At 34.0% G+C, this 20,273-nt stretch overlaps 1 protein-coding gene across 1 annotated transcript in view; it reads right to left on the reverse strand.

Moving 5' to 3' along the window:
* THSD7A (thrombospondin type 1 domain containing 7A) overlaps nt 1-20,273 on the reverse strand; it is a 468,774-nt gene that overhangs the window by 96,882 nt on the left and 351,619 nt on the right. Inside the window, exons 7-9 of the mRNA XM_004045112.4 lie at nt 17,805-17,999; nt 6,837-7,071; nt 2,391-2,506 (exon numbers count right to left, since the gene is read on the reverse strand). Of these exons, the coding sequence (XP_004045160.3) occupies nt 2,391-2,506; nt 6,837-7,071; nt 17,805-17,999 (546 nt within the window). The remainder of the gene's footprint in view (nt 1-2,390; nt 2,507-6,836; nt 7,072-17,804; nt 18,000-20,273) is intronic.

A 20,273-nucleotide genomic window follows, 5' to 3' on the forward strand; every position in this document is an offset into this window, starting at 1 on the left:
GTATTTATACATATATACACAAATAAGTACTGACTCAATTAAGACCTATGTAGCATTCACAATCTATTCATTCTCATCTATTTGCTAAGAAGTTTTTTAAAGTGCTATATGTGAGTTATCACAGTGTTTTAGATTTTTTATTTTATAAATGATCAAACAGCAAAGAGCAAATCAGTTTCTTCATACTGTAAAAATCACAAATTTAAAAATCATGTTATTTTCTTTTCAAGTATGGTTTTTTTACTCCTAAAAAACCTCTATTTTTTCTTTCCTTTCCAGATGTATATAATACATAACAAAATCACAAATGTATTTTCAAGAACTTAAGAAAAAACTTACAGGCTATTAAAATGGTTCCTAATTCCTGGATACATTCCAATATCCAAAATTATTTTCAAATAAAGGTCTAAAGAAATGAGAAAAATTCTGATTCTTCACTTTTATTAGTGACTACTCTGGAATCAATTTAATAAAATATTTTCTGTTCTTTTTTAAACTTTACTTCCTTGAAATACTTTAGATCAAATCAACTTTTTTAAAAGAGTAATTTACACAATACAAGAAAATATCCAAAATAAGGGAAAGGCAAAGTCTTTCCACTTTCAAAATTTTCACTTAAAATTTGTTTTAGACTATTAACAATTTGGTTATAAATGTAACTGCACATGCTTGGAATTATTAGTAAATGAACATATTCCATATAAACAGAAAAGATCAAGTATAAAGGCATCAAGAACAAAATTTGTAAGTGTATTAATTCTATGTAATTAATGCTTTTTAATTGAATTAATTAATAACCAACAATTACCACCTATAAGTGCCATCATAGGTAAAATATTAATCTATAAGAAAGTACAATTCTATTGCCAACTGTGACCAGTGTTATTCAGCTTAAAAAAAAGAAAAGGAATAAGAGAGGAAAATCTGGATTAAAATGTCAGGCAATGACACTGCACAGCAAGTTCATGCCATTAACATGTTTATAAAAGTTAATGCTTATAACTCCTTTTAATTTGCCAAAAGCTATTTAAATGTCTTAAAAGACTCCTAAATAAAAATATTTTGCAGTGGCTCGTGCCTGTAATCTCAGCACTTTGGGAGGCTGCGATGGGTGGATCACTTGAGGCCAGGAGTTCTAGACCAGCCTGGCCAAAATGGCAAAAACCCATCTCTACTAAAAATACAAAAATTAGCCAGGCGTGGTGGCATGTGCCTATAGTCTCAGTGACTTGGGAGGCTGAGGCACGAGAATTGCTTGAACCCAGGAGGCTGAGGTTGCAATGGGCCAAAATTGAGCCACTGTACTCCAGCCTGGATGACAGAGTGAGAGACTCTGTCTTAAAAATAAAATAAAATAAAATGAAGAATAATAATAATTTTCTATCACTTCTAAGTTTGCGGTTTAATTTTATTTGATATTTCAAGGGTATTAAATAGAAAACCATCAAAAGGAAAATCATGTTTCAACTATATAAAAATATAGTAACACAGTAAAAGTATCCATTATTAAATTTATAATACCTAAAGGATTTGATTAAATTTTGACAACTTAAAATAGTTTGTTAAGCTAGAAGTTGACTCTTAATTGAATGTCTCTAGTAAGTGTTAAGAAACATGAAAAAAATAAAAGCATACAGGAAATTTAGAAAAAATTATCTGTATTTGTTACGTAAGATAAGAAATAGGAGACAGCGTCATTTGTAACACTGCAGGAAAATTTGCTCAGTTATTGCATAAGTCACCTGGAGGATGTTGATATCTTTCTCATCAGCAATGAGAAAAGACCCTGTCCTAGAGGGTAAAGAAAGACTTATCAAAGTATTTGGCTTGATACTAACGAGTCTTTGTCTGTAAGTAATAAAAGCAAAACTAAGCCAAACTGGGAATAAATATTCATAAATTCCTCATGACACATTACATGCTGGCAGAGAAACAATTTGGCCATTTTTCTCTTTCTTTTATTCCTATTCTTGGGGCTGCATAATTGAATCTGTAGCAAATCTGGTCCCATGTTATTTTTTGCCATTAAGTAGGATGAAAGCCATGTGTACTGATAAAAGCACTGTATATCATTTTAAAATACATAAACCACGATATATTCCTTCAGAACTAGTGTGAAAGTAAACACTATTAATACAATAAGATTTAGAATCCTTCACTTTAATCTATATCATAAAATTTCAAGCCAGGTTTTGGCATAAACCTCACTTGTCTGGTATTCTAAAGCTATGTTATTTCCTAGAGGGAAACTAACATTTTATGGCATGCATGTCAAATCAGGTTTACATAGCCCTGTGCAAAACTCACAAACATTGCTAGGCCAGAAGACCTCAGAAGTCTACTGAGGAGGTTTTCTAGGTGAACAGCCTTCCTAACTCTGCAGACCATACCTTCTTTACACGAAGAGGGGCATGATGTCCAGTCACTATATGGGGTCACGATACAGTCCTTCTTACAAGGAAGCAGACAAGGCCTTACAGTTTCAGGTCGAAGGCTTTCAGGACATCTAGAAAGGCAAAGGGAAATTATTAGGCTTCAATAGTAAAGCAGAAAATCAGATAATTTAATTTCTCTAGAATTTTCACTGGTAAAATTGCAAAACAAGTCACTCATCTGTATTATTTAACTTCCAGGAGTCTTTCTTTCTGCTACAGGCAAGAACTATACAACTAAATTGATTGTTTCAAACTGGACCTCAATAAAGCTTCTCAAGGAAAGATGTGCAGATTTACTAATAGCAATAATGCTATTTAGAAACAAATATAACACTTATACCTTATCTTCTTATAATCTCTCCATTAATAAGTATTTATATCCTAATATGTTTTAACAAAAATTTTGTGAAAATTTAAATTATGAATTTAAGGATCTAATTCTATGATACATATTGGTATGACTAGGCCTTTTGCCTATTATAAGTTTCCAGGTTATTCCACACTTTATTTTTACAACATATGTATTGTATAAAATAAATTTATAGTGGAGTATGTTCCTTACACAGTACATGCTCAAAACACAATACTGTATTAAGAACTATATATTTAATAATAATTAAGATAATAAAACTGTATAAATCAATCTGATAAGCAGTTGTTGCTTTATTCCTGCTTTTATTTAGTGCATCTATTTGTGTTTTCTTTTCTATTAGTCCCTAGTCTTAAATGATGGGATTTAATCTTTTTTATGTTTTTATAAACTACAATATCTTTTTTGGAAAAAAAACAGTGAAGATAAAGATAGTAAATCAGTAAAGAAAAATAAAATACTGTATTTTTGACATAAATTATAGTAAAATTAACTACTATTTTCAAAATAACAGCAAAAATATATTATTTATTGGGAACACAAGAGAAAGATAAGGATGAAGAACACTGAAATGTCAAACTTCATATAAGCTTTCACTTCTTAAGAGATAATAGGAAGCTGATGTATAGGTTTTAAATATACTGTCTTATTCAAAATATACTTAGCATATAATTTTTTACACTTGAGCTTAGCCAAAAGGCTGAGAAGTAATAATTTTTATATTTCCCAATTCTTCTCTGCATTTTCACAATCTGATGCTACTATTGCTAGAGGTCAAATGCTGATAATGAGCCTTAACACTAGAAAAAGATGTAGCTTAGAAAAGTAAAATATATCATTCATATAATTAAAAGTAACAAATAACTTATTCTGATTCCTAAGCAATTCTCTTTTGAAGTCATATAAATCCCTGCCATGTAAGCTAACAGGCAATGAAAACATAATCTAAACAACTAGTATAGTTCTTGCTAAATAAAATACATTGGCAAATCAGTGGGAAATAGGATTTTAAAATACTCTATATAAGAGAATTCAAATATTTTGTAGCTCAAGTTTGTCTTTTGTCAAGTAAGTTAATCAGGTTTTCAGAAGTGAACTACGAGTGAAAAAAGTCAACATCATTAATCTATTTCCCATAATTTCTTTATAGTATTTTGCTGATACTTCATTTTTGACATATCTTGTATTATAAGTATTTATGTAAATTTTCTTCTTCATACATAAATACTATGCTTTATTCAATTATATAGATCCATGCTCTCCTCTCTTACTTTAAAACCCCAGTGTTTATTTGGAAGTGAATTTTAAAATATTTAAGGATTCAACATTTCAAAAATAATCTTTTTGATTTATCTTGCGCTGGAATTTTCCTAATTTCTATGACTATTCAAAGTCATGGACAACAAATAAATTTAGATTTGAATCATAGAAGCAAATTTATTATTACATGTTAGATTATAAATCAGTAGAACTACAATTTAACCTGCATTCTTAACCAGGAAACATTATATGGCAAAACTCCACATATAATTCAGTTAATTCTTTTGGAACTATGAAATTATTGGTAATTATTATTGTCAGCACTTTTGTTCAATAAGGCAATTTTATAAATTTAACAATGAGAGAGCATTACTCAGTTGCATGCTCCTCAGATATTAGCCCTGAATAAATCAATGAAATTTACAATGTTATCATTGACAACCTCCAAATATTCTGTTTTAGTTGAGAAATAGTCACAGCAAGATACTTGGCTAACTGTGGAGAACAAAATTACAAACAACAAAGTTGTTAAATGAACACACAAAGATAAATTATACAGCCTAAATTACATCCAATAAAATGAATTTGGACTTCCTTTGGCAAGGCAATTGGTTCAGTCAACATGCTTCTTTTATCCTTTGTACTGTTTGTATTTAGTGTTTGTGGTTTAAATCAATAAATTGATTTCCCCCCAAATCTTATTCAAGGTCAAATTAAACAGATGTTATAGGAACTGAAGTTTGTTACCAGGAGGACAGATAAGATCAATAACATTGATTTTACCATTGCAAAGTAATCTGTTTTATTAAGAGAAGTTTAAAACAAATTTTCAATTTGCATTTTTTGGTTCATATACCTAGTATTGGAAACAATTCACTGAATTTAACCTAGCATGTAGGGAGAAAGGCAATAATATTTTCTTTTGAATTCACAGTATTTGCTTGATTTTCTAGAATTTTAGAGGTAAAGTACATCCATTTGATTTAACAAGTCTATAGATGCACATAAGTCATTGAATGAAGGCTGCAAGGGTGAAGCAAATTTTTAACGAATTATTGTGGTAGTATGACATGGGGCTTCAGGATACCCTTCCTACTGATTTAATGCTGTTAATCCAGCAGGCTCTTTCACATATAGGCGTGTACATATGTACATCCATTACTCAGGAAAAATATTTTGTAGCTTACGTAAGTGAGGAAAATGTCAAAACGGCAACATTTGAAAGGTGATTAACCGTGGGACAGGAACAGAATGAGCTCACTGGTAGAAGCTCAGCACAATAACCCTCATCCTGCACCACAACAGGTTGGTCCTGTGCCTGCGTAGTGAATATTTCTACCTTTGTTCTTGATCCAGCAAGAGTGAGAATCCTCCAGGACTTGGGACATCTGCTCTTGCTGTTACCACTTTTGAATTTTAATACACTGTACATTAATTTCCTGAGTTAGATTCATCACAGCTTTAGCAAAATTTCTATTAAAATATTGGTTTGAGGTTACCTATTAAACATGTGAAATAGTCTTTCAATTTATTTAAATCTCACTGGCATGTCTTCTGTGTTTCCTAATTTCAAGCAATATAAAAAAATTAAATGTGGGGCAAAATATCCCTAATGTCTGGAACCCTGGCCAGATACAAACATCTCATAATGGGATTCATATTTGTTTCCCTGGAGTTTTTCATGCATCAGAGACATTATTTTCACTTTCTTGGAACACCAAGGAGTAGCTGAAATTCTTAAGAAAAAGACCAATTTCTAACATTTATTGAGTGCTTAGAGTACTATTATATGTTTCTTTAAATCCTTTCAACAGAGTGCAAAAACTGTTGGCCAGAATAAGTTAGGTAGCACGCTGAAGATTACACACAATATTTAACCACTTGGCTGAGTATTTAGTAAATATGAGGCCACTTTTAAACCCATGCAAAAAATCGACTCATTTATCATTTCATATCTTACATGGCTAAGGCGATTTGAATTTTTAAAAAGTATGTTGAGTTTTGAAAAATAAAGCTTTTTCCTCTCAATTTTTTAGAGTTGATTTATTAATTTTCTCTATGAATTGATTAGCTCAGTTATGCCATTATTTTTGTTTATACTTCTCACAAGGCACATATAATATGTCAACTCTCTGGTTCTTTGTTCTCTCCTCCAGCAAAGTGTTTGCCTTGTTATTATAGTACTCATAAGCACCCTGAGAAACTGATAGTTTTTCTACTTACAATAACACTCATCCTATCCCAAGGCTCTCTCTTGGAAGTAAATGGTTTTTACTCTAACCATTGAAAGACGCAGTAAGTATGCTTCGGTATTTTTGATATAGTGTTTTCTAGGGGAAATGAAAGGCAGATCATACAAGGCTTCTACCCAATTAAACTAGATTGGGCAGCCTCCATAGCCTACGGGTATATAGGAGGTCATGGATGACCTACACTGCCAGGACTTAGTACACTGTCATTATTGATCAGCCAGGCTTACAGCAAGCACTTCTTTCATTGCCTCACTAGCTTAATAAAAGCAGAAAGTGCTACTATAAAACAGAGAGTAGGCACCAGATAGAAAGATTTCTACAGAATTTATGGTTCCCCAGTACAAAACTCAAAGTTGTTATAGCTTTATCAGTGGCTGACTTTCAAAACAAACAAATCTTACTCTTGAGGACAAGTATGACAAGCATCAAAATGTTCCATTTCATGAAGCCAGTGAAGCCTGAGCCAATCCTCTGCACAGGTGGCTACACTATTTACTGTTGTCATTCTAAAGCTCTTACTTTTTGGGTCCCACTTGGCCCACATTGACTCGCACACAGATGACTTTTCTTGTCTGCATGCCGACAGAGCAGGAGGCCTCCCCATTCCAAGTCGTAGTTGTGTTGAAGGACGATACTGAGGTGTCCTCAATGCACTGGCCCCAGGGACCAGTTTGCCAGTGGTACACTGTGCAAGGATGCTCATTACAGCTTCGTACCTCTTGCAAAGCACTGCTATTTGGACAGCGAATTCCACCTAAAAACATGGACAATGATAGCAGATTAGATACGGTGCCAACAGGAACCTTACCATACTCTGTTCTTTGGAATTAACATGGCTGACAACAACAATATCTGCCACTTATTTAGCACACAGCTGCACTGCTAGGGAAGCAAATTACATGTTATTCTTACCTCAGTTGGCATGGTCTGGCTTAAAATATAAACTCTGTAGTTACATGATACTTGCTTCAGGGGTCTATGGAAGACCTTAAAGAAAGAGGCTGTTGCCCTCCAGAGAAAGTGAAAATGACGTACAAACAAGGCCCATGTCATTGCTGACCAGGAGAAACTTGGGTAATGAGACTTTGTGGATGGAGAAAATGAAGTGTATTTTCAAACGTTATTGCCCAAGTTGCAAGTCTTAGTTACAGGTTTTGAAATGCTGCTTTATTTAATGAATTAGGTTTTAGGGTGATTAGAAACAGGGATATTAACATTGAATGATATTTTATGATGCTCCAGAGTATTACTGGGAAGGTCACTGAATAACAATAATATCACATTTCTTCAAGTTGTATTGACTGTGCAATGCACCATCATTTTACATGTCCCAAAGAAAAAGAAATGGCTGCAAATTAAACTATGATATAATGCTTTCTGATCAACTCTAATTTATATTGTATGCTTATTGAAATAGCTTTTTATGAGTTAGTTTTAAATATTGCTCTTTTACATAAAGGGAAAGGTATTTCTAAAACTTATTTACGTTCAGAATCCAAATCTTTCAAGTCAAGTTTTAATTCACACCCATTGAAGCCTGCGTTGTCCTCCTATCGAGTATCAGCTTCTGTGATGTCAAAAGTGCCGATGATGCAGGGTTTCTCAAAAAAGCGTTCTCCCCTTTTGTCTCCAGAATTTTCTTCCAGGATGCTGATACTCATCTCTAAGTTTTGATGTTGTAGCATTTTTAATTGCCCCAGAAGGTGTCAATGAAAGTTTTAAGCAAGCAACTGGGATTTATTTTCTTTCCTCAAATAGTCCTAGCAGTTTTTGTTTGTCTGTTTTTTTGCAGAAGCATCATGGAATTGCTCCACCAGGAATAACAACAAAGTTCACATGTACAAGCAATGACGACTATGCCATAACTGTTGCTTGGCCACAGAGGTTTTAAAATGCATCCAATGTGAGAAGCAATTATTTCAGAGATGTTAAAGGGTAAAACAGATGCATCTTGTAATCAATAGCATATGGTATAAGAGTTATTCTGCACTTTTAAAAAATGTGGTAGCCCCGCTATAAGTACTTTGTAGGTGGCATTTTATTTCACATTCACAACTGTTCTATGGGCTAAAAGTTATTAAATGGATGAACCCAAGCAGCTTAAACGATGTGACCATAGTAACAATGAGGAATTTATGGAGGCCAATTGGTTGACTCTGTGCTATTTCTGATGACAATTATGAAAACAAAAATTCTTATGTTGTTAAAAGCAGGGTATTAGAAGAATTTATTGCTCACTTTACTGACAGTTTGGTCTATTGGAACTTAAGCAGCCTCTGGACTTCATCTTAGAATATAAAAGAACTGGTTGGAAATGCAGAATGGTGGGAACCCAGAGTGCTCATCATAAATATTTGCAATAGAGTAAATAGAGGAAATGTTGAATATAATAAGAGGTGGGCTTTAGATTTTAGAAAAGCAGGGTTCGAAAAGTTAAAAGTGAATAAGAAAAGGCAATTCAGTAGCTAGCGACCCTAACATGGAAGATGGCTCAAGATGTGAGATTTGGATAAAAATCAAACGTAAAGCCACGGGCCGCACCCTGAGCTGATCTTCCAGTATCACTTCCCTTATGATTAAAGACATCCCTTTATTCAGCAAATAAGTCAGTAGAAAGTTTATGTGAGAACTCAACTGCAATTTAGAATCATTTATGCAGTGTTGAACATAGACTCAACATCAGAATAACCTGCATTAAACAGCATTTCATTAATGTTCTCTGCTTCATGATGGTGGAAACTCTGTCACAGTTCATATCCTATCTTCCGTCATACAGCTCTGTGACCCTGGAAGCCTCCACAAAGAAGTTTAGGATTTGAATAGAAATGAATCGGCTGGGCGCGGTGGCTCAAGCCTGTAATCCCAGCACTTTGGGAGGCCGAGGCGGGTAGATCACGAGGTCAGGAGTTCGAGACCATTCTGGCCAACATGGTGAAACCCCGTCTCTACTAAAAATACAAAAAAATTAGCCGGGCATGGTGGCGGGCACCTGTAGTCCCAGCTACTCAGGAGGCTGAGGCAGGAGAATGGCGTGAACCCGGGAGGCGGAGCTTGCAGTGAGCCGAGATCACACCACTGCACTCCAGCCTGGGTGACAGAGCGAGACTCCGTCTCAAAAAAAAAAAAAAAAAAAAAAAAAAAAAAAAAAAGAAATGAATTGTAAAACATACTAATTGGGCTGGGGAGAATAAATAAGCCTCCTATTACCCATTCTTCAAAGTGCTAGATTTATCCAATCTTAACTCTTAGACAAGCTAATTACAGACATAATATATATGTATATTTAAATATAGTTATTTTAATAATTTCTTTATATTTAATAGTAAAAGTACTGATCTTGCACAAAGAATATGCTTCTTGATTTACCTTATTTTCTCTGTGATTATTAAGTATGCTGTTTAAAATGTGATCTTAAAACTTCAAATTGTTTTTGACATTGGAATTGACTGGTTGGCTTTGAAATAAAATGCTAAGAAAAAAACTTCTACAACATCAGCATAAAGTGTTGAGGAACTGCGAGATAGTGGTTAAGCTTACAGACATAAAGGTTATTTATTTTCTTGCCCCAATACACATTAAAGATACATCAGCAGTTTTGGTCTGATGTCAGGATACTTGCACAGATAAGCCCCCAAGGTGGTCTTAATTATAAAAAGAAGATGGCAATTTTGAAAGTATGGTTTGTAGTAATTAGTCATTGCAGCAGCGTCATGTTGTTTGGGGGATAATTTTATAGCAGAAAAATTGATAGGTATAATATTGAATTTATCTATTTGCAGAAAGATGTAATTCCAGACTTCTGGGGATATTTCCATAGTATTGGGGAAATTATAAAATGTGACCTATGACAAAATTAGTCATAATTTAAAAAATCCTCTTACATCAAAAATATGTTTCATACTAATACCACTATTTAGATTTTCTATTATTCCATCAAACGGAATAATGTTATAAGACTTTGATAAAATTCTGCTATATAAATAAACTCCTGTGGTTATATAAAAATACCAGCTATTATGTGAAACTTCTTAGAAATAAAAAGTGACTTTTCTTCCCCACATCAAGTTCATAAAAGCTTTGTTAGGAGGCATTTGAATAGAGCTATGATGTTTCTGGTTCTGGCATTTATGTCCTCACAATTTAGATGATAAATTTTTAAAAAAGAATCTTGTTTAAAAAAATAATTAAATACATGCAATATTTATGTGAGATGCTTCAAGGGATACCTACACGGGTTAAAAATAATTTCTGCTACACTCAAGGATCTCATAATGTAGTGGGGAAAAGTAGTAGGGGAGATAAGGATACAAATGAGTATAATTCTAGATAGAATGAAATAATTATATTGTGCGGTATTTAGTATAACTGGGATTCAAGGAGTATAATTTCACTACTTTTTGGAGTCTGAAGAATGCCTCAGATTGAAAGAGGCACTGAGAAAAATTTTGAAGGAGTAGGATTTCAACAAGCAGAATTCTGGGAAGGGACAGAAGGAAAAGAGAATAGTATCTAAGTAGAAAAATAAATAAACAGAAGCAAAGGCATGCAGGCAGGTGTGACCTTGGCAATTAACAATATTGACATAGTCAACTGGAGTGTAGAGTTCACATCAGAAAGTAATTGGCAACAAGAATAAGAAAGTAGACTGGGCTTATGTTATAAAGAAGCTATTAGTGTGAAGAGTACTATTATCATAATACTATAAATTATACTTTTAAGGTGCTTCTAACTTTTCCTGCTATTGTAGCCTGAATTCTTTGACAGCAGACCACTGCTGGGTGAAAAGTGCATTGGCAAGGATATGCTTTGGGGGTATTGAATTGGAACAGCATTAGCTGTGGGGTACTTCAGGAGATTCTGCGGCAGCACAGCCCCACCTCCCAGTTTTTCTTTGCAGAAACAGGCAGAAGACTGTCCACCGTGAAGCCTGCATAAGTCCTGTGTGGTGGTCAAGTAGTGACAGATTGAAGCAGAACTCTCTTTTCAAGGTCAATAGTGGGAGAATGGGGAAGTGATGGTATTTACTTAGAAATCAGGGTTATAAGTATATATATAACATATATGTATATATACATATATAACATATAAACATATATAACATATATACACATATATAACATGTATATATACACATATAACATATATAACATATATGTATATACACATATAACATATATAACATATATGTATATATAACACATATAACATATATGTATATACACATATAACATATATAACATATATGTATATACAACATATATATGTATATATAACATATATAACATATATGTTATATATACATGTAATGAATCCTGCGTTCTTCAAATTTTTCTAGGGAATATGGGTACTACCTGGTTACTGTAATTAAAATCATTTAGCTGTAAAAATTGAACAAGTTAAATAAAAATATTCTTCTCAATGTTTTGCATTGTAAAATATGACTTCTGAAGATAATTAATTATTTGAGAAAAATGACAATTTATTTCCATCTGCATCTATTCTCTGCTTGTATAAGACAGGTGCAAAGACATTAATATTTGGTTGATGAAGTTCTATCAGGTCACATTGAACATAACAAAAATAAATACTTTCCTTTTTTTTCTTTTTTGCTCTGTAAGAATAATTAACTATATCATGAGAATTAACAAATTGTTATACCCAGTGGGAAACATTTAAAAAATAACCTTTTCCTTTTTAAATGAAGTTTGTTAGGATCTACAATACAGGTTCAAAAAATTGATAAAGCTAAAAGTCTAACATTAATTTTTAACTTTTTGTTCAAATTCAACTATTTATATTAAAAATATGCCAGGCTTAAGTATTAAAAGGTTGCCTCCCTTTAGAATTTCCTAACATAACTTTAAAATATTTTTTGAGACAACTCCTACAGTTTATACAATATTTATATGTTAAGGCAAGAATATTAAAAAGTGAATCACTTTTATTTAACCAGAAGTCAAGCCTCTGGAAGATACACACACACACACACACACACACACACACACACACCATTTTTTTAAGTGTAAAGAACTAATTTTACCTCCTCCAGTACATTAACTATCACCAGTTGCCAGTACTTGTGATTTGGTTTCCAAATGACATTTCAATAATTAGCATTTTATGACAATTTTTGTGTATTGATAATAGGTTATACAATGTTACTCAAGATTGTGTAGAAAGCACCAGGTACAGTGGCTCGTGCCTGTACTTCCAGCACTTTAGGGGGCCAAGGTGGACAGATTGCCTGAGCTCAGGAGTTTGGGACCACTCTGGGCAGCACGGTGAAACCTTGTCTCTACTAAAATACAAAAAATTAGTCAGGCATGGTGGTGCTCCTGTAATCCCAGCTATTCAGGAGGCTGAGGCAGGAGAATCGCTTGAGCCTGGGAGGTGGAGGTTGCAGTGAGCCAAGATCGGGCCACTGCACTCCAGCCTGGTCAACAGAGAAAGACTCCGTCTCAGAGAGAGAGAGAGAGAAAAAAAAGATAGTGTAGAAAGCGATTATATACAAATTCATTTTCATGTTTAATTTTGAACCAATTTCAAAATTACAGTGAAATTAAAAGTATGATATAAATACTTTTCTTTTCCTGGACCACTTGGAAAAAGATGAAACGATGTCCACCACCCTAAGTATGTTAGTGTGTACTTCCTATGATCAAGAGCATTCTCCTATACATAAGCAATTAAATATTCAAAATCCAAAAATCAGAATATAAACAGATAAGTTATTACCATTGAATCCTCAGACCTCATTCAAGTTTGCCAACTGTCCCAAAATGTCCTTTACAGCAAGATGATTTAGTTCAGAATCAAGCATTACATTTAGATGTCACACTTTGTTAGTCTCCTTAAATCTTGAACAGTTTTTCAATTGTTTCTTCATTTTCATGGCTTAGACACTTTGGAAGATTAAAGATTATTTTGTACAATGTCTTCCAATTAGAGTTTATCTGATGTTTCCTCATGACTAGATTCTATATATGCATCTTTGATAGAGTTATTGCAGAAATGATATCGTATTCTCATTATATCATACTGAGGACACAAGATTTTGGTTTGCTTCATTATTGATAATGCTAACTTTGGTCACCAGATTAAGGGGGTGTCTGTCAGACTTCTCTATTAGGGAAATATTTGAGACTATATAACTACAATGCTTTTAATGAGATTGAATTTATTCCTTTATTTGTTTATATAATATGTGGATCCATGGTTTCTTATTTAATGGTCTGTTGGTATTATTATTTTGTAATTAAAATTGTTTGCAAATGTGGTCAGTGGGAGAACATTCAAGTGGCCTTTTGACAATTCTCTTTACTTTCTACCACAAGATCCTCCTGGCCCATCTTGTACTTCTTCTATTGCAGCTGTGGAATCAGCCATTTCTCAAAGTTTCCCTTGTTCCTTTTGTTAGACAATAGTATTAGAAACCAAGATCTGACTGCTGCAGCTACTTACTTCTGTTGAGGTCTTGCTGCTCTCAGGTCTTTTCAGTGAATGAGACTAATATATGTATATATGTATATAATATGTACATATTTATATTTGCACACTTATATTGATGTTTATTCTGTATTTATCTTTACAAATTGAACACCATGAATTCAAATAAATTAATAACATCCAATTCCAATGCTGTACCACAGAGTGTACTAGTTTTCTTTCCTAACATATTTGCAACTCTCTTCTCCAGCAATAAAAAAAACCCAACTCTATGTTAAACACATGTACTTATTTTGTCAATTCCCTCTCACTTCACACTCCGTTACCCATTGTCATCTCCATTGCTATACCCACAAGATATCTTCATTACTCTGCTCATGATCTGACACCCTACATGAGGCCACCCACATGACAGAAACACTCCTCATCTGTGTCTGGCTGTGACACCCCACACTGGGCTGGCCACCTTGATGCTGGAATTCTCTCTTGACCCAGCTATGCTCTGACATCCAGTGTGGAGTCACTCTTCTATCCTCTCATACAGCCCATGTGCCCCCTGTCCTTCACCCTGCTCAGTGGCTCTGAAAATGCATGCCAGGCCACCTCTTTTCCCACTTTGGTTGCTCCTCACCCAGTTGGGCTCTGACAATCCACTCTAGATCACAAACAGACCTCCTATCTGCTAGCACAGACGCCCAGCTGCTTGGCTTTACCAAATGGCTTTTTGGATAGAATTGTTCAGGAAAGGAGAAAAAGAGCCTAGCAAAAAAAGGAAGTGAAGGAAAGGAAAAGGAAAAGGAAAAGCAAAAGGAAAAGAAAGAAGTGCAGTATGAGGAAGAGAAAGTGCCATTCTATCATTCTGTCATTCATTTAAGAGGAACAAAAATAATTAATCCTAACTTTTTCACAATGGAGAGCCCTGTTTTATCTACTGGATTGGGGCCATGTGGAATAGTTATTTATGATCTATCTATCGATAGATATATCTGTCGATAGATATATCGATAGATAGATAGATAGATACATACATACATATATACACACTGATACACAATAAGAACACCAAGTAAATCAGGGCTAAGAGTACTAGTCAATACTCCTCTCATTTTAGCACACAATAGGATTATATTTCCCTCAATCTCCTTGAAGTTAGGCATAGTTGTACAACTTACATTAACAATGAAATGTGAGAAATGACATAAATCACTCTTAGATGGGAGAATTTACTTGCTGATGCTTAAAATCGACAGATAGATTCTCCAAGTATTTTCTTCCTCTGGCACATGAAGATTGTGGAACCAGGTCTTCATATGGTGATGCAATATTGTGACATTTCATGAAGGACAAATTGCCCTGGAGAGTTACCCAAAACTGTAGCTAAATTTCCATGAGGAAGAAGTAAATAAAGCTTTGTTCTTTTAAGCTCCTGAATGTCTGGGCCATCCATTACTGAAGCACAACCTAGTCTATCCTTATTAATTACAAGGAGTTATCTAGCCTTCAGTATTGTTTAATGGTGGCATTCTGATTAAGGTAAATGAAAGTATAGGTTGGAGCATTTATTTCATAAATCCAGATCTACTTTTCACATGGACTTGTCCTATATGTTATTTCCCTAGAAAATCATATAATTTCTTCTCTAAACACTTCATATATCATTTCTCAAATGTGGCACTTTCCTTTAAAGTTATCACAATCAGTGTCTGATCCACAGAAATTTAAGAACATTTATGACACAAAGCGCTAATTCTTGAAGAATAATGGAAAGACCTACTTTTGTGTAGAATTACAAAGGATTATCTAAGTGGCAGAGAAACATATTTTAAAACTTCCTGCAGATGCTGTTCCTAAATCATTAAAAATAGTTCAGAATCAGGAAAGATTTTGAGTAAGAGAAAATGTGTTTCAGCGTCCAACAAATAATAGGTACTAAGTAGGCTTTGAAGTACAAATTTCTCATAAAACATGTTTTAGTGTCCAACAAATAATAGGTACTAAATAAATAGGCTTTGAAGTATAAATTTCATATAATTATACCAGCTTTTATAAATGTTATTAACAGAGGTAAATAGCAGCAGAGACAAATAGCATTGACAGAGTTTCTTTTATGGCTTCCATTTAAAATTATGTTTTACAATAATGTATTATATATTTCAAAATAGCTGGAAGAGAGGATTCTCTATGCCCTTGCTAAAAGAAATGATAAATGTCTGAGGTGATAGATATGCTAATTACCTTGATTTGATTATTACACAATTTATCCATATATTGATACATCACACTGCACCCTATATATACAATTATTACATGTCAATTAAAACAAAACTATATTGTTTTGAATTAATGCCCTTATGATTTACTATATAAACATCTATAACTTTCCAGCATGACTTGCTTATAATGCAACCACTAAACTTAATTAAAAATGATTGAAGCCCTACCCTTTCAAACTCAGTGGATGATACATATCAAAGAGCAATCACAAATTTCTGCCTTTAAAACATTTCATGACCTTTCCGTGTGAAGCATCATGTCTACAGGAATAATGATCTGGTGAGTTCTGCAAGCATGGCAAAATCCTTGCCATGTGACTCGGGGGGGTGAAAAGTCATTCATTAATAGTCACACAGCAAGTGTCTGCAGAGTATAATGAATTTACAGGAAGCAGGGTGACCACAGATCTAATTTTAATGAAGCCCAAGGCATAATCTGAGCTGATAGAGTTTAAAGCCTGCATACAATCTTCACCAGGTTAGAGTCATTGTATGACAACACAAGAAATATAATTTTCTTTGTAAAAGGTTCTATTTTTCAATAGATACACTTTTTTTGGAGCAAAGAGTTAAATATATATTAAGGTGGTAGGAAAAAGTTTTTGAACACTATAAAGAAAATTCTAAAATTTCACACAGGTTGGCTTTTTTGTGTGTAAAATGTTTTACTCATGTAACACTCATGTGCAAAGGCCAAGGTAATTATAGGTGTGCATAGTTGTTACACAAACAGATAGCAAATTTGACTAGGAACACTATGTTTCTATCACTAAAATACTTCATAAACAGAAAAATAGAAAAAGTATAGGCAACACAAAACTCCCCCCAAATCGATAATTTGGGGAAAACATAAAATGTTATGCTTATTACAAATAGAAATAATTATTTATCAGTGCTAAATGTGAACAAAGAGTCATTTAGCTTGATAATGTTTAAATAACATACACTTATATTCTTGAGAAAGAACATGCCTTAATGTGAACAAACTTGATTTACTTTTATGCTTTTCTCACTCTTGTGTTATTTTTCAGAAAGACAAGATTAAGTATGACATTATATTACCCAGTCACACAGAAGCCAAATTAGCATTTGGATATCATCTTGAGAGACAATTACCAAGAGCCTTGTATTTCTTGGCAATAAAGCTTGCAAGTGAGGTCTGAATATGTGACAAACATGCTTTATTCACCCTATAGGGTGAAGAGATTTAGGAGCAACATATTTTAAAAGTGAACAAAATTTACATATGAGATTTCTGGATCTCAGAGCCTATGTTCAAGAAACTCAAAGAAACTGAAAATTGCAATTTTTGGTCGAACAGTAGCTATTCTTGTGATTTTAAATAAACTTTATTATTGGATATATACACTTATTTATGAGAAGGTAGAATATGATTTTCAAAGGATAAAACTGACTTCTGAAATTCAGAAAAAAACAATGAAACATCTGAAATTTTGGGAGCCATTTTCAGACCTTTTTAAAGGCCTAACACTTTGGTTTACAAAGAACTCTAATGACTGGAAGGATGGGAAAAAGCAAAACGAGTTCACTTTTAAAAAGTCTTTCCTCCTTTGTTAGAGATCCATTTTCAAGATTAATTTTGGGGAACAGAATCAAATTGCTCAACACATCAACAGATATTAAATCTTGGATGGCTGAATTTCTGGCTGTTGATTTTCATAGAATATCATCTTTTCCAGGCTACACAAAAAAGATGCACACTAACTTTTGAAACGAACCTAGATGGCGTCTGAAGCTGGCGACTCACCTTCTTCACCCGCATAGGCCAGAATGGATCGTGCTCGTATCTGTTTCCCTTCTGTCGTTTTCCCTGAGCAGGTGTGTGAGCAGGAGGACCAGGTAGACCACGTGCTGAGCACACAGTCTTTGGGGCACGGGGCATCACAGGCCACAGGGATGGGGAAGATGGCATCTCTGCACAGCTGTCTGTCAACTTCTTCTCCTGGGGAAAACATGACCACCAACAGCTATTATTGTTAAATTAATGTAAAATGAGCAATTTAAACCAGATGGGCACCCAGATAAGTTACATTATCTTTCTTTTGATCTTACTTAAAAAAATGTAGCCAAAAGAGGGATTGCCTACTATAGCCAGATGTTAATAGAACACCAGGAACAAGCATATATACACACATACACACTCATGACCCTAAATGAGGCTTCTTTCATTATCAGGGTATATCAAGCACATTGCTGAGACGATTCTTATGCCACAGATACCTGCCCATTAAGTATTAATTTTTATACTTGTACTATTAAGTTGTAATAAGGAGCATCAACAAAGCATGTCCTCTCTTTCTTTTTTGGAGATGAGCTATGATTTACAAATAATGACTCTATCCATAGCATCTATCATATGTTTTCATGAACCAACTAATAGGTGTCTATTTACAAACTCTCTTCTGTCTCTCAGAGTAGTTATTTTCATACAATTGGCAACCTTCTGCTTTCATAAAAAAATGTTTGTTAGTTGGAAATAGACAGGAAATGTAAATGATGGGATAACATTATAAAGTCACTGCTTAAGGTGATCCCAGTTGGAGAGGGAGGGAAACAATACAAAACAAACAAATGGCAGAAGTAATGTGGTGTCACTCCAGTGCTTAATATTTTTCATTAGTTCCCTGTTGCTCTTAAGGCCAGATTTTTCAAGTTTACAAGACCTCGACCTCAAATGACCTCGCTGTGTTTCTCTTCCTAGCCTCATCTCACTCCACTCCCTCACTTTGCCCTTGACGCTCTAGAGATTGGCCCAAAAATTGACACTCATTTAACATTTGCTGAATGCGTGAAATGAGATATATAAAAGGCCAATGAGAAACAAAACATTGTTGCTGTTAATAAATGCCAAAAACAACCAACAGAATAACCAAAACAGGGTAGGAGAAAAAGTCTGAACTCTATGGTTTAGTTGATTAATATAGGTGGTTAACGAGGTCAATGGAACAGAACAGAATGAAATCACACACAATCAAACAAAAATTAACCTGCTATTTTGCCACAGAATATAATCATAATTCTGGGTGAATATATAAAAAGTGTGCCTCGCATTAGGCATTCAGGTGAGAAAGGGTGACTCACCTTGCCATTCCTTACAGAGGCTACTGAACAAAATAGTCCCAGCTGTTTCTCACTTGGGGAGTTAGGAGCATCATTTTAATGTACACTCCTTTATTCATATGTTTTAAAAACAAGACAGAAATCAGAGTAAATTGGAAATGCTCTAATATGTTAATAGCTACTAGCTTGCAGAGCCTTTAATCATGAGACAAAAATCAGAAGTCAATTGGAATGCACCTACGTGTTAATAGCCATTACATTGCAAGGCCTTAAATCATTAGACTTACTCACTAGTAAGTAAAGAAGGCTCATTAAAATTGCAATTGAGTAAACATTTTATTATTCATTCTTATTTAGCTACTCTAATCTGTGGGAGCTCTAAAAATTTGTTTTTATTGGTGTTGGGGTTTGGCATGTATCCCAATTAAAAAAATGTACTAAACAGATAGTAGATATAGAGGTAGGTAGGTAGAGTATGAAAATCATTATTGTATAAGGCATTTAATATTTTACACTTGACATAATAATGATGAGTCTTTTTTCTACTAGGCTTTTTCTTAGTGCAAGGGGTGCTCTCTTATATCTTATTTTCTTCACTGCTGTCTTTTATTGTACCATCTACCTTCTCTCACTTTTGTTTCCAATATTCTGTGGAAAGCAAGAAAAGTTTGGGGCTATAGTCTATAGCTAACAAAAGTTATATTTTTATTTATCCTCTAATAGTTACCTAATCTTTTCTATTCAGAAAAATATTTATTCTGTGGCAATGCAGACGTTGCTACAAGGGTGCCATTAGATTAGCTTGCCTGGCGTAAGTAATGCATTTTTGTTTGTTGTCATGTAAACCAAAGAAATGTGCAATTTTGACCTTTCTTCTAAGTTATGCTTTTTTCCGCACTCCCCCCGCCCCCATCCACCCAGTTTGTGTCCCATATCTTATTTTAGCTCTTTTTCAATCATCTTGTTCTGCTTGGCCAGGTGTACTTTCCTGTAGGATCATTCCTTCTACCACCCTTAATCATCTGTGGAGCTATTAAGACCCATCTAAGATCCAACATCTGAGATTTCCCTGATGGTTTTAAAATGATTTCTGTACCATCCCCAACCCTTCCAGGTATGATCTTGTCCCTTTTTACTGTTCTGATCACTGTCTCAC

This window comes from Gorilla gorilla, chromosome 6, assembly GCF_029281585.2.
Source record: "Gorilla gorilla gorilla isolate KB3781 chromosome 6, NHGRI_mGorGor1-v2.1_pri, whole genome shotgun sequence".
In the NCBI taxonomy this organism is placed as follows: Eukaryota; Metazoa; Chordata; class Mammalia; order Primates; family Hominidae; genus Gorilla; species Gorilla gorilla.